General features: G+C 36.3%; 2 protein-coding genes across 3 annotated transcripts; one reads left to right on the top strand and one right to left on the bottom strand.

Moving 5' to 3' along the window:
- Positions 1–214: 214 nt before the first annotated feature.
- On the top strand, positions 215–7,259 carry LOC113394168 (sodium-independent sulfate anion transporter). Of its 2 annotated transcripts, XM_064215770.1 has the most exons (10): positions 215–405; positions 2,352–2,434; positions 3,551–3,653; positions 3,790–4,312; positions 4,610–4,790; positions 4,885–4,902; positions 5,106–5,435; positions 5,527–5,667; positions 5,753–5,898; positions 5,973–7,259. In XM_064215770.1, the coding sequence occupies exons 2-10, from the start codon at positions 2,353–2,355 to the stop codon at positions 6,342–6,344; spliced, it is 1,896 nt and encodes a 631-aa protein (XP_064071840.1). In that variant the 5' UTR covers positions 215–405; position 2,352; the 3' UTR covers positions 6,345–7,259. The 2 variants fall into 2 exon arrangements, with proteins under 2 accessions (XP_064071840.1, XP_026487164.1); XM_026631379.2 differs by lacking the exon at positions 4,885–4,902.
- A 5,357-nt stretch (positions 7,260–12,616) lies between these two features.
- Positions 12,617–16,336, bottom strand: LOC113394176 (DNA-directed RNA polymerase III subunit RPC5). The gene is made up of 8 exons (XM_026631389.2): positions 16,190–16,336; positions 15,864–16,082; positions 15,619–15,781; positions 15,228–15,343; positions 14,270–14,410; positions 13,981–14,149; positions 13,519–13,715; positions 12,617–13,191 (listed from the first exon to the last, which is right to left on the bottom strand). The coding sequence occupies exons 1-8, from the start codon at positions 16,217–16,219 to the stop codon at positions 12,754–12,756; spliced, it is 1,473 nt and encodes a 490-aa protein (XP_026487174.1). The 5' UTR covers positions 16,220–16,336; the 3' UTR covers positions 12,617–12,753.
- Between the last annotated feature and the right edge of the window lie 5 nt (positions 16,337–16,341).

A 16,341-nucleotide genomic window follows, 5' to 3' on the forward strand; every position in this document is an offset into this window, starting at 1 on the left:
TACTAAATTGGTATAATAATTTGCCGCTAGAATTGGATTTGTGAAGTGCGATGCAACTGGGACTACAAAACACTATCTATACAGTGACGAGCTCAGTGCGGTAGCCGGTGCGATGTCACGATATGGCCTGTGGGTGCTGGACGAAGAGGGAAGGGGGCGGCGCGCAGCCTCCGCGGCGTGCGGCGCGCGGCGCATCTCCCAGCGCGGCCGACCGCCTCGTCCCTCCATCAGTCGCGCTCGGCTCGCGGTTGTGTTAGCACGTTTCCAACGTGCTTTTTGCCACCCGGTTCGCACACGCAGCCCCAACACGCCGCCACCGACGCAGTGTCCACAGTCACCCCGCGGCATGTGCACCTGACACCGGTCTCAATATCGTCTACATCACGATCCTCGCATCAAGCACAAGTGAGTGCCTCCCTGACTGCTGTAAACTCTTCTGGAGTCAAAAATTGGTTCCCCGATTTTTTGTGTGGTCAATTTATGTGGTTACTTCTGTGTGAGGATATTAACTGTCAATAGTGTTTGTATACTTTTTGTGCATTTATCTACGATTTCTCTTTGCAATAAACAAGTAAATTGAATATTAAATGAAGAATTAAATTAAATGAATAATATCTTGTTAATGTAAACAATAAATTAAGTCAATGAAACTAACTCTTCTAGACGTCTAGTCTTCGAGTGACTCATGATTTCCTAATATATTTCCTATTCATTATTGTTGAACTGACTGCGAAATAGAAATTGCTAAGAAATAGCGGACGATGAGCATAGTGTACGTTTGAAAGGTCCAAATAATTTATTAAATCGATATATCAGTAAATCAACAAAGTACAAAAATATCAATTCACTTGATTTAATAGGTAATTTGATTTTCGCACAGAACTACTCCCTTCATAATTTACGACGGAGGCAAAGGAAAAAATCATAATCATAATTTTTTTAATTATTTATTTTTGCAATACTTGTTTAGTTTTCTCTTAATTACTTTAAATCCTTTATAAGTAGATCACATTCATTTCATAGGATACTAAAATGTTAATCATAGATGTTGTAGTCGTTTTTTTTTTTTAATTTTACGCAGTCATGGTATTGATTGAAAAACGGTTAAATAACCAAAACTATATTTAACTTACATATGTCGCTATTTAAATAAAAAAAAACTGATTAATTTATTTACAAGGTAACACATGTATATAAAACATTATCGAAAGTTATCTATTTTACTTGTAAATTTACTCACATAATTATTCTTTCTATAAATAAAATAAGTTAATTGCTGTTTCGTTCTAGTAAGAGAAACTTATTGAGTAGATCGCTTCTAAGTTAATCCTATTTTTCGTAACCATGGACTGGTTTACAATTATAATTTTTCAAATAACTATCACTCGTTTCTTGATGCTAAATAAGAACATAGGAACGAGACAGAATTGTCGTTTTCAATCGGAGACTGAATTGAACACAAATAAAAATAATAACCATTAAAAATTGTGACCGCTCTAAAAGTTGATAAGAATACTAACGGACTGTACCGTAGAATCGCAATACCGATTAACTGACAAAAAAAATGAACCGGTATCCTGTTACCACTGACAAGAAGATGGGGTGATTCATTTTATAATATTACAAGGTCACACTGTTCAACTGCAAACGACAAATATAAATTATTGCTATAGAACAAGAATCGTCCCTTACACCTTTCCGCTGACGTGAGATGAGACCGTGTATGTGTCAACATTTGTGCTCCCACAATAGAACCAGTTACCATTCATTGAGAACTAGCGGCAGCCTATCAGCTCTTTGTCTTTAAAACATAATAGTACAATTACCATTCGTAATTATACCATCATACTTATTTCGTTTCGGTCGCCTCGTTTTACGTCTCAACTGAAGTGATAACAGCACCCGCATATCGACCTGTGGACTGTTCAATAAATATATTTTATTCAATGGTTTAAAACGAAACTTGAAGGTATTTACAACTATCAACCAGTGATATTGTAAAGTACGATAAAAAAATTATAATTGTGTGTTTTATTGTTCTAGGAGAAAAACTAGTCTCGCTAGTATTGTTTGTAAAACTTGTTACAACATTTTAAGGGTTCTAATGTATCGGAGAAAGTGGTTTGCGTTTTTTCTGCGAATGTTAGGCGATTTGAGATGTTTTCGCGACTGGTTGATCGTTTCCAAGTTTTTTCTTTTACTCAATATAATTATATTTACGATACTTGTTTTCGTTCATTTAATTAATAGTTTCACTTCAAGAAAAACGCTAGTTTCATGTGTAATGTATCGGGATAGTATATATTTGTTAACCCAAAGACAAAATTTTATTTTTAATTTATTACTTTTAGAATGATTCCACGGCGAAAGCACAATGCATCCTCCGGATCCTTGCCACCCCCTGACGACAAGCACGCCAGCAACGATTACATCCGTGAGTATACTGATATCGTGTATTACATCGCTTTGAAGCTGTCAATCAACACCGACGGATCGCTATTACGGCTACCGACACGCAAGTTGATATTTATGCATAACCTGTGTACGAACCTTTAGGTAATATGGACAGGCTGTACCTAAAAATATGCTTCAATGCAAAGTAAACTTACAATACAACTAAATAGGTTTTATTGTTAAAAAAAAAAAACACAACTGTCATTAAAATTCCTTTTGATAATGAACCAATATATAAACATTTAGACTATCGATATATGCAATGAAGTTGACACGAAAACGACTGCGCAATCGTAATATAAAGTATTTTAATCAAGCGACATACAATAATGCGAATGATTGGACAATTACGTTAAATGAAGTATGAAATTGATTTAAGATCGTTAAACAAACTAGAGTTGCGGAATAAATAGCTTGAGAGATAGAGGAGAGACGACGGCACTGCACGGCCCTGATCTTGACCGCCGCCACTTCAGCTCGTGACTAGAATCTACACGGACATATTGCACTACATATACGACCTGAGCTTCGCAATCTTTTACCTTTGTAACAATTAATTTAATGTTATATTTATTTCGATATGTCGAAATAAGCATTAAATAATTATAGCTTTTGTTAACGTAGTTCGATGTATTTTTAGTACGTCGTTCATATTCAGACATCCAAAGATATTGGGTATATTAAATTTAAAGAAAAAGATACTAAACGATTTACATAAACAGCCTGTAAATTTCCCACTGCTGTGCTAAGGCCTCCTCTCCCTTTGAGGAGAAGGTATGGAGCATATTCCACCACGCTGCTCCAATGCGGGTTGATGGAATACACATGTGGCAGAATTTCGTTGAAATTAGACACATGCAGGTTTCCTCACGATGTTTTCCTTCACCGCCGAGCACGAGATGAATTATAAACACAAATTAAGCACATGAAAATTCAGTTGTGTCTGCCTGGGTTTGAACCCGAAATCATCGGTTAAGGTGCACGCGTTCTAACCACTGGGCCATCTCGGCTTGTAAACTAGCCTAGCTAGCTAAACGACTTGCCTTTATTTATTTCACTCTTATTTACTTACGTACTTCTTTCACTTTAATTTTAGTTTCGGATGGCGGCGCACGAGACGGATGGCGCGCAGCGCTAAGGCGGCGTTTTAATCGCAAAACTCTTCATAAACGAATCCCCATCACCTCTTGGCTGCCACAGTAAGTTAATTAAATTAAACTTTAAAAATATAAATAGTAAAAACGGTAAAAGCTCATCGGGCATGACAACAATCGAAATCGTTAGATATATAATCTATGTCCGAAGAAAAAAGTTAAGAATTGTTAACGTTGACAGGTATAACGCGGAAAAAGCGATCGGAGACGTGATCGCCGGTATCACGGTGGGACTGACGGTGATACCCCAATCGCTCGCGTATTCAAACATCGCAGGCTTACCGCCGCAGTATGGGCTGTACGGCTCCTTCTTCGGTTGCTTCATCTACATTCTCCTGGGCGGCTGCCGCGCCGTGCCCGCCGGCCCGACCGCCATCGCGTCACTGCTCACATGGCAGGTGGCAGGCGGCGTGATCGAGAAGGCGATCTTACTCAACTTCCTCACCGGACTCGTTGAGCTGCTGATGGGCGTTCTGGGACTTGGATTTCTTATCAATTTCGTGTCGGGACCCGTCTCATCCGGATTCACCTCGGCCGTGGCCCTGATGATTGCCACTTCCCAAGTGAAGGACATGTTCGCAATATCAGTAACTGGCACGACTTTCCTGCAGCAATGGATTTCTATATTCCGAAACATTCACAATGCTTCTCTGTGGGATCCTGTGCTTGGTTTTGTGTGTATAGCGCTCTTGCTGTCTATGAGGGTAAGAATAATATTATAATTATATAAATATAAAAGTTACATCACAAAATAAATATACAAATGAATATATTTACTCCATATTTATTTTATCGAAAATGTGTTTATAACTTAACGCTTATTTAATATTTGGGCGTATAACACATATGTTCATCACCGAATCAGCCAGATGTTAAATTTTATAACTCAATACGTCACGAAATCCATATGGTTACTAATGTGAAATCAATTTTAGATTGCAAAAGCAAAACAATTATACTTTCTTTAGATTTCGAAAATTCATCAATTTGTTGTATTTTAGAAAATTGGAATGATTAAACTTGGTGAAAAATCGGCGGAAGGTCCGAGCACTCGACAGAAAGTTTTAACGAAATGTATGTGGCTCCTGGGAACTTGTCGTAATGCCATCGTCGTGGTCGTCACCGGCGTGCTCGGCTTCTGGTTCGTCGCCACACACGGGACATCGCCCGTGCGGCTCATGGGTGAGTAATAATTACGATTCTTCATGTATTAACATAATTCTATGGTCGACCTAATCTAGTAAACATATTTTTTTTTGTTTTGTGCTCTCTCTAGCCGATAATGCACCAGACGGTTAGTATACGTAATAGAATCGTTCTCCTACGTAGAACTTGGCACAAAACTCATTTCTTAGTAGTCGCCATGTCACACGAGTATCGTCCATTACTAGTTATGTAAATACATTAAACCAATGCATTCATAGCATTACAGTAAATATATAATTCATCTCAGAATTCCGATATATTCTCGACGTTAATCATTCGATATGATTACAGGAGCTATTCCTTCGGGAGTGCCGATACCGCAGCTGCCGCCATTCGGATACGTCCGTGCTGACAACTCCACCGCAGATTTCCTAGACATGGTGTCAGAGCTGGGCTCGGGTCTTCTCGTGATTCCACTCATCGTACTTCTCGAGGACATCGCCATCTGCAAAGCGTTCTCTGACGGCCGTACCATCGACGCTACGCAGGAGATGATCGCGTTGGGCGTCGCCAACGTCGGCAACTCCTTCATGCAGGCCTACCCCGGCGGCGGCTCGCTGGCGCGGTCTGTGGTGTCCAATGGCTCTGGTGTCAAAACCACTTTCAGTGGACTCTATACAGGTTTGTTTCTGATCGTTTATTATGTTCAATGTTGACATATACTTCTTTTTTGTCTTAAATATAAAACTATAAAACAATTAATCGTTTTTAGGAGTCATGGTCATCTTAGCGCTCCAGTTTTTCACACAGTATTTCGAGTTCATCCCGAAAGCTGCACTCGCGGCTGTAATTATTTCGGCTATATTATTTATGGTTGAATATGACGTAATTAAACCGATGTGGCGGGCGAAGAGTGAGTATTATTGAAATTTGTAAATAAAATTAATTTTATTAAATGTGGCACCCCATATATATTAATTTACATTGTTTTTCCGTAGAACTGGACTTGATCCCAGGAGTTGGAACCTTCGTGTTGTGTCTTACCCTACCTATTGAGTTAGGCATTCTCACTGGTGTAGTCGTCAATATAATATTCATTCTGTACCATGCAGCACGACCGAAGTTTTCCGTGGAAATGCTTAAGGTGAGTATTATTTTCACGAGTTATTACGCTCGGTCTCGTACAGGTTTTTCTAATAGACTGATGTGATTTCTCAGACGGAACAGGGCGTGGAATACCTGATGATCACCCCCGACCGCTGTCTGATGTTCCCGTCCGTAGACTACGTGCGGCGGCTAGTCACTAAGTGCGCGACCAGCAGTTCCGTGCCCGTAGTCATCGAGTGCACGCACATCTACAGCGCGGACTACACGGCCGCCAAGAGCATCGAGCAGCTGACTGCCGACTTCCACGCGCGTCAGCAACCGCTGTACTTCTACAACGTGAAGCCGTCCGTGTGCTCCATCTTCGAGGCGGTGGCCAAGCCAGAGCACTTCGTAGTCTTCTACGAGGATGACGAGCTGGATCGGCTTCTGGCCGCCGACGAGCGCCTGGCACCTCGCAAGCAACCGCCGCCGCTACAAGCATGACCACCACCATAGACGATTTGACGGAAAGTGTGATATTTTCGTATGGAGATAGTTTGTTAATCCTCACCCGACGACCCCCTGCGGTGATCATTCAGTCTCGATTTAATCGTTCCTCTGGGCGTCGACGTAGAATCCTTCTTTCGCAGTAAAGATATCCTTGCGTATATATTTTAGTAAAGATTTAGCGTTTCGGGGAGGCCTTTGCCTGTGCTGTGATCGAGGGCGAGTGCCCGCACTCTTCAGTATTAGGGCGTGATCGAGGAAGCTTTAGTCGACTATTGTCTACTTATGTTTCACATAGAGTTATTTTTGTATAAACTATATTAGTTTCAGAGCGGACCCTATGAGTCCCTATGTATCGTTGTGATTTAGAAATAAAGGTTAGATTTTATGGTGAATAATGCACGCAGACAGATTATAAAATATTTTATCATTAAAATTTGTTGTTGATGTTAAAAATATCTAATATGACTACTGTAAAAGTTGCAAAAGTGATAGTAGTAGGTTCTTAAAGGTCATTTTATTTATTTTTAGGTAAATGAGTACAAGTTAGATTGTAAAACCATACTATAAGCTTATAAGTGTATAAATACGCGTTGCGAGTCGTGCGCCCCTTGTGTACGGGCTTGTTCGTGCTCGTGCGTGCTTGTGCGTGCTCGAGCGCGCACGCGTGCGCATTGCGGATGAGAACGGGTGGTGTACGGCTCTAAATCCCTTTTCTTGTGATCTACGAATACAGTACCTATTCAAAATATTTTTATGTATTAATAAATAAATAGAGACTATTTTAAATAAAAATACTAAAGTGATTAACTATAAAATATAAAAATAAGAATACGGTGCGTTTAAATGAATTACAAATATGTCCCAGTTCCAAGAACGAAATAATTACACTCTTAAAGAGTTTAAAAGAAATACTTTTGTTTTATTTACCCTGCACTTAAATTATTATATACATAGAGAATATTACGATATACGTGTAGTTACAGACGTAGGGGACATGACATGTAAGTTCCCAAGATTGGTAACGCATATGCGACGTAAGTGATCATCCTTTAAATTGACGCAGACAGTGGTGATCATATACCATAACGTGGTCCAAACCTACTTCCATGAATGAAAATGGTGTTACCGTTTTCTTAGATCACAATTTGTTATTTAAATCATTTCTCTTGTTTAAAGTTGAGAGTCATGATATAAAATATCCTTCACATTATCTTAATACTACACTTATGAAATATAATTCGAAGAATTTCTACATCTTAAAAATAATTTTAAGTGAAGGCTTAAACAAAGTGAGATTTGGATGTGGTAAAAATTACAGAACCAGATATTTCATTAGACAATATGCAACTTGGCTTACAACAGAATAAAATATCAAAATTATACTGATTATTAGAATGACGTTATTATTCCTAGAAATAATTATGGGTTTATACAAATTATATCAGAATTTGCAAGTATTGCTGCCAAATTTATTGATGCCATGGATTTTATCCGGGTAGATTTTAAAATACTAACCTCGTAGTTTCAATGGCATCAATCAACAAGTGACAAATATACGCTTATACACTCGTTATAAAGAACCGTTTGACAATTGACATATATGTCACTTCACTGTTGGTGTTCTTCGTAAAAAGTTAAGAATATATCGATTTTTGGGTTTATTGTTAAGAGTTTATTCTCATATTTGAGAGAGATACTAAAGGATTTCCATGTAATGCTCGGTTCGTAAAACGATGATACATCAGAGCGGTTTGTTGTTCTGTTACAAGTATACTCACCTTTAGTGTCATTATTAATAGATTTTGTTCAGCTACGTACATATATGAACGCTAGGGGTTCCTCGAGGCTCGCATCTTGGTCCAATCTTATTTGATATTTAAAATTATGGTTTTAGTAGCTATATTAAAATTTTATACAGGTATTTTGAGTTACTTGTAGTAGAAGTAATCTTTGTATTAATCAATAATCCCATACTACTTACATACATTCAATACTAATTTTATATTTCACTAGGTCTCTTATTACAAAATCGGCTAATTTTGTTAATTAGTAGGAATCGAATGTATTCTATTTTTTAATTTATAATATATACATATAACCGATCGAAATCTGTACATAGAAGATATTTGAGAAAAAATAGTATTGGGGGTATTTATTAAGGTAAGATCACATTAATATGTTTTTAGAATTTTTCTTTGTTTGTTACCGCTAATCTCGGAATCAGCTTAACCGATTTGGATGCGGTTTTCACTGATTTATACTGTAGTAATCTTGGAGTAACATATAGCGTTTGTTTTATTAAAATCAAGATGTTACGGAACCAGGGCTGATGAGGTTAAAACCTTTTTAAAGAGTTCCACTGGTGTAACATCATCCCTTTGCATGTGAAAATAAATATACTACAAATATAAATGGGGACGGAGCAGATGATTTTATGTTTACATATTTCCCGGTTCGTTATCATTCCAAAAAAAGTTTAATTTACTTTTAAACGATTCCAGTGCACACGGTTAGCTTTAAGAGGATCTGTCGCGTCTTCGCAACTGCAAAAAAATCTATGCTTTAATCCCCGACGTTCGGTTGTTTATAGTTTGATTTTTATCGATGGCAAAGCACTCAAATAAGATATCTCTAAAGATAATCATAATTCATTTGGAAACCACACTGCCACGACAAACTCAAATATACACAGATATGTCAACCGTATAATTTTGAGTACCCCTACTTTTGAGGTTTAAAATCACACGAACGGAGTCGCGGGCACCAGCTAGTAGATAATAAAGAAAAATATTGGCTTAAGAAAGCTCAAATTCAACCAGAACAATTCAAGAAAACATTACTAACGAATTATTATTGTACACCAACGCTTAAGTAACCTCGGTTTTTTAGAATCGATTTTTGGATTTTCTATTATCGGATTGAAGTACAAGTCGATAAAATGCTACTAGCGTCTGTTCCGATTTATTACAAACAAATCAACCTAAAATTAGAGATTTCTAAAAATATTATGTAGGAGTTTGTTTTAAATTCGTATGAAACGAATTTAAATAGTATGAACGGGTATACGATCTTTAATACAGTAACAACATTCCATTTTATTGTTACCCCAAATCGAAGTTACTTGTGACGCCATGACGGTAGAAACGTAAACAAACATTTTGCCTCAGTTCATAAGCTCAGTCTCTGGAGGCATGTTAAAGAATAATTTCCCAATATAGCTATGTCTAGCTCACCCACCGTGGAGGTCCCACTGTGGACGTCCAAATGTAATCTATCAAATATCTATCCATCTTGTAATATTATTACAGATGACGTCAATGATTAATGTGAAAGTTATACTTCTCAACGGATTTTAGCCGAATAAACACGATACAAATTAGTGCCTAGTGCACTACTAAGTATACGAGCAAATATATTTTTCCATTTCCCTATAAATCATACAGGTGAGGTCATTATTATTGATTAGATATTTTTGAGGGCAGTGTTGGTATCTAAATAGATTTGTCATGTACATTAAAATCTAATGATATTCGAATCAAAGGAGTAAAGATAAACGAATCTGAGATGCGATTTGATAATAGCCCTGCTATATTATGCGCTACAAGCAATCCTTGGTTAACATATATTTATTAATAATACAATATTCCATTTAACGACTTAGATATATCTAATTTCACTATCAAAGTTCTGATAACAACTTCACGGACATTCAAAACTATATTTTTTCGCGGTTATGATATGAAAATCATAGTTTGTTCAAGATCTTAACAATGATATCCATCATTGGTTGACCAATGATGGATTGGTTAAGTCAATATCGAAGTTGTTTATTTAGTTTTATCCTGTAATTCGAATTGACAATGGTTGATAATATTATAATTCATTCCGTTTTATGAAAACGATATATTTTCAGATCTAAAAGGTTATTTAAAGCTAACGAAGAAGACTTCCAGGCAATCAGGCCAGGAAAAATATCAACTAAATATCTTTTTAAGATCACTTTTTTGTCCGTCTGTCTATCCTTCAAGACCCTTTCTCTTAGGAACGCGTAAATGTATAAAGTTGAAAAAGATCCCTTAGAGTTAAAAAAACAAACTTCTACATCGACGCAATCAAAAGATATGGCTGTTTATGTCGCATTTCCCATACATACGAACAGGGAATTAAAAGGGTACTTCCCGTTGACCGAATCATACAATTTGGCAAGAAGGAGTACCAGACAGACAAACAGACATTGTTGTACAATATGGTGGTACGGAACCCTAAGTGTGCGTGTCCCACTCGCACTAAAGTGGTTTGTTTGTGATGGGTTTTTTTCTAGCTACTTGCACCGGTTATTTTTCATGGATTGCTGGCATTACCATATAGATAATCATTATAATTTTTTTTAATTATTATTTTTATTGGTTATTTTTATTACCGAATATCCTTATTCGATAGCGCATACTTGGGAAACACTATTAAAAAGCAATACTAACTTTATCCTTTTCATTCGGATGACACAATTATGGAGCGCAGAGGTTTAAGGAGTAACTTTGTGTATTTTTTTAAAATGTCCACAAATTTGCCGCCTGATAGTAAGTCATCATCGCCCATAGTCATTGGCGTCGTAAGAAATTATAAATATTCCTTACATCACCAAGACGTCACCAACCTTAAAAACTAAGATATTATGATATCCCATGTGCCTGTATACTGGCTCACTCACCTGGTTGGGTGTAGAGGGTGCAGTCCCTACGGTGACGGTCTGGCACAGAGCCTTACCACCAAGTAAAATCTTTGTGTATAGGAATCGTCTAAAATTAATTTAGAGAGAGTAAGTTTGTCAGCCTTCAAAAGGTTCTATTTTTAAAATAGTACTAAAATTATAAATTTTAATTAATAAACGCACAAATGTTAATTTCAGATAATAAACCCTCCAGCTACAGTAGCGACTTTCTGGAATTTTTTTAACAAATTTTCGGGTAAAGATATAAATAAAATAATTATCCTTACATAGATAGACGATTTACATTCAATTTATATGTATTACAGAATGTAAATTTATATATTATTAGGATGACCCAATGAAAAAAAAAAATGTTTTTCTAAAAAAAAAAAACAAATAATACTATATTTTACTACTTGGGTTTTATATAATTTATTAATAATACAAATATAATTCCTACCTTTAGGCAGGCAAAAGTTTTCATAATTATGCTATAAATGTTTTTTATTACAAATCAGAAAATTCCTTGGAAATGTTTGATTAAAAAAACATGTTAACATGAGAACAAACAATGAATTTTTACCATATTCTCGCATTTAATAACTGCATATAAATTTAAAGGAACTTTATCGTAAATTTATGATTACTCGGAAATTTCACTTATGAAAGTTATAATTTAAAGTCTTATACTGATGAGGATTTGTTTTAATAAAAAAGTTTATTCTAATTGATAAAACTAAAACGGTCGTTCCGTTAACAGTGGTTTAGCTTTATGGTAGAACTGACAGTGAAATGTCTCAAAATGTACATTTTAGATTATAGATCTGTTCATTCCCGCTGGTGCGCCCCGCCCACGATAAATTATGTGTGTTAGTGCATCAGTATGGGTGACGATCGCGCTTACAGAATGTCTTAGTGTGCGTAAGACGATTCATATATGAGTAAAACCAGCACGTAAAATAATACAAATTAGATTATATAATTACTTTTGTTTTTAAGTGTTAATACTTTAACAAGAGTCGCGCATTCGTTTTTAAATAGATCGATATAACCCTACAACTTTAGCTTAGCTAATTGTGTTAGAGATTAGTAACCTAATCAACCAGATTTTAATTTAATTAGGTAATATTTCGAAAATTAATAAGGTTGACATTTTTTCTTCAGAAAGTTACAACTTTAAAAGCAGATTAAATAGATTTCTAATTATACATAATGATATTTTATTCTTTGTGCGTCAAAGACATGAAAACACTGAGAATATCGGAATAGTCCGATATGTTCAGATGCCACAACAAAGTCGGCTGTTAACAACTAATTTAAAGTATATGACTCTCACTTTCACGAAATTTAAGAAACTATGATACATGTTCAATTTAAAATATGCAGCGGCACATAATGATGGATTCCATTACCTAAGGCTGCTGCATAGCATAGAATTATTTAAGATTACTTCACTTAGTCCCAATGAGCCAAAACAATAATTTCTAACACATACCAATCTATTAATATGCTATTCATGAAAGAGTAAAAATAATGCTATGATATTGATAGTAATTATTTAAATGCCAAGATTTCCATGAAAATATAAACCACTGTTCCAGAACGTACATCTAAAATTCAGTTCATATGGCAGTAAAAGCAATAGGAAGATACAAGATTGTAGAGATAATTTGATAACCTAACTAAAATGATCACTCACGTTGCATCGTGACCACTACTGGAGCTAATATTTCTAGTCCGTTTACCACTTCCGGTAGCCGATTTGTTTTTATGTCGTTTCCGATCACTGTCTTCTTCACTAACACTATTATTACGCGGTTTAGGACTCATCATCGTGTCCGAACTCACTGAATCCCTCTGAGACTTCTTCCTCTGACGTTTGGGCACATTTTCACCAATCAGCATTTCGTTGAACTGACGTTGACGTGCTTCCCAATATAAGTTCTGCCGTTGAACAACGTCCGGATATTTCGCTTCGAAAGCTGTGTCCGGGGGCAGGAGAAGTTCCCACCCAGTCCTCGGGTTATATTTGGCGACAGAACGTAATATTTCTAAAACTTCTTGTGGAGGCAAACGAACAGCTGCTGTTATTTTACGTCGATCCACATATGCGTGCTGGGTGAAGAGGTAAAGCTGAAACAAAAAATAATTATTATCTATACGATTAAACATCAGAAAAAAAACAAGTGCTTATTTTATTTCACTACTGCTATTGGTACAATAAATATACATAATCTATTCATAGTACAATATTACTTTAATTTAATCTATACTAATATTATAAATGGGACAGTAACTCTGTCTGTCTGTTGCTCTTTCACGGCCAAACCACCGAAAGAATTTGATGAAAATTAGTATGAAGCAAGCTTGAACTACGAAGGACATAGGCTACTTTTTTATGCCTAACACGGAAGCCACGGTCGACAACTAGTAAACCAGTAATGACTCAGCGAGACTCACGACGTGGTCGCGCGCGGCGCACATGAGGCGCGGCGGCGCGGGCGCGGCGCGCACGTAGAGCTCCTGCGAGCGCGGCGCCCACACGCCGCGCACGCAGCACGCCGCGCCGCCCAGCGCCGTCAGCAGCGCCGCCTCGCTCACTTGCCCGTCCTCCGAGCGGGCGAGTTTCAGCAGCTCGTTGAAAGTCATCAGTTTTGCTGGAAAACGGCGTATTATTACTATTCTCCTTCTACTTGGTTCTTCTACATCTACTCGGTTGCAGGACTTTGTGCGAGCCCGTCTGGGTAGGTACCACCCACTCATCAGGTATGCTACCGCCAAACCACTGGTGACCACTTGACATCCGATTGCCAGGCTCCAGTCATGCCAGTCTGCCTATTTATTACATCGAAAAAAAATCTTGTTTTTCTTGCGACACTACTGAAAACAATCGATAATTAGGTATTACATATTTTGACTCACCATCGATCAGTATTTCTTTTATTTGATCCTGCAATGTCAATTTTTTCGGTGGAGCCATTTCTGCTTCGTCATTAAGCTGAGGAACCAATGTGCTTATGTACTCCGCTGGACCAAGAGTTAGAGAGGACCCATCTTGCACTGTTGCACTGAATAGCTTCATACGCTCTAGCTGAAAGAGGAGGATTCTGAACTAAATTTTTATTTCAAATTCATGCATGCTTACTTATAAGTTACATAGAAATAGTTTTCTGTACCAAAGTAGTGTACTACTGTGAAATAAAATACATACATCAGCATGGTCTGTATCTGAATGCTTCCACATGGCGTCATACCAGGGCTCATCTGCTATGCGCTGAGAGATGGACTCATAAGACTTTTCTCGTGCTTTTTTGGCCACATCTGTTTCTACTCTCGCAAATTTCACTGTCACCTGTACAGAATATCAGTTTTAATTTAAAAAAACATAAACGGTAAATTGTTTAACATTTAGTATTTAAATATTATATTCGGGTTTTCACCACGCTCATATAATTTTGCTTTTGTAGACTGTACATGTTTACTTTGTCAACTGCTATTAGACTTCTATAGCCTATAAAAATAGCAACTACCAATAATTATTGCTTATCTGCAGCTGAATGTATTTTGTAATAATTTAATGTTTAGGCAAATAAAGATTAGTTTATTTTATATTTATTATTTATGGATTTATAGTATTTTTATCCCCTGTATATATTTACCAATAATATGAATGTGAAAGTTACTCTATCATTTGCTCTTTCACTGCCTAACCACTGAAAGAATTTGATGACATTTGGGATAGCAAGCACTTGGGGTCACCCAAGGAAGGGCTATACTACTTTTTTACACTTAAACCTATGACTGAATCAGACCCCTATCAACCCCTAAAATGCAGGCGAAACCGCTATGTACCGATATGTTTAAGATTAACATAATTTAATAAACATGAACATAGTAATGCACATTATAATATATATATACACTCCACCCATGTTTGAAGGGGAGGGAAGGATAATGATACCCTATGTTTTCCTCTGTCAATGTATATGCAAAATGTCAGGATGATTGTTTGAGCTGTTAAAATGTAAAAATTTAACTCAAGAAATGAGTTTCTCATATTGATTTGTGTAATATAATTTTATATAAGTTTTAAGATCTCTTAATAAAATATAAAAAAATACCTACAATATAATGTATAATACAATATATGAAGTATATGTCATAAATACCTGTTGTGGTTCAGGTTCCTTCTCCTCATCATCAGAGTTTTCATCCTTACTCTTGTCAACTTTTCTCTTATCTTGTTTATCGTAATAAGAATAGGATGGCCTTAGTTGTAATATACCTAAAAAAATTTAACAACAAAATTATAAGCAATATGTATACTATTTTAAATGAAGACACTTTTTTTATTATACCTAAATGCAACAACTACTAAATAGATATTAATAATATCTATATTAAGAGAGGTGGCATTTTTCAGAGCAGGTTTAATATATTATGTTATTGTACAAGTAGCAATGATTCCGAACTTTACCAGCTCTATATTTAGACTTTTTAATGACAAGCATTAATTTTCTTATTAAAGAAATAAAGAAAAAATATAAAAAATATAAATACCTTTAATAGGTGTACAGTGTAATTCCTTGTCTTGTAATAACGCCACAGCATAGTGCTGAGTTTCAGTACAAGGTTTACTGCTCTCATAGACTATCTTATCCATAATACCATTCCTAAAGTATTGTGACCTTTCCCGTTCTTTGTCTTTAATGTATCTTGATTCCTAAAATGTATATATATAAACCACAGCAAAACAAACAATCCTAGTACTACTATACTAGAAAAATGATGCAATAAGTACATACCTGAGATCCATCGGTATTGAGAGCAATTTGTTCACCTTTAGAAGCACAATATTTATCACTATATGTGTTCAGCCCGATCTCCATTCGAACAAGTTGGTTTTTAGGTTTAACTGAAGCATTAGTAACTTTGACATCTCTCCAGTCCCTATTGGCTGGTCTCACGGGGTACTGGTATATATACAGGTGCTCCGATAAAGCTTGTGATAGAAAGACTGGTATCTATGCAAAAAATAAGTCAAAATTAACTCGGAATCGCTTGATTTTTCATGGTAAACATAACCTTATTTTAAAAACACGTTGTCAAGAGAAATTAGCGACATAATTACCTCTTGTACAACAGGATCGTCTTCTTCCATCTTGTGTGTATTTAAATTATACTAACTAACTTAATCATACCAGTATAAAACTTACAATAATAAGTTACTAGACTTCACACCACACAACTTATACCTTTGAAGTTTGACTGTCATAATTCAAT

The sequence above is a fragment of the Vanessa tameamea genome, chromosome 9 (assembly GCF_037043105.1).
Source record: "Vanessa tameamea isolate UH-Manoa-2023 chromosome 9, ilVanTame1 primary haplotype, whole genome shotgun sequence".
Taxonomy (NCBI): Eukaryota; Metazoa; Arthropoda; class Insecta; order Lepidoptera; family Nymphalidae; genus Vanessa; species Vanessa tameamea.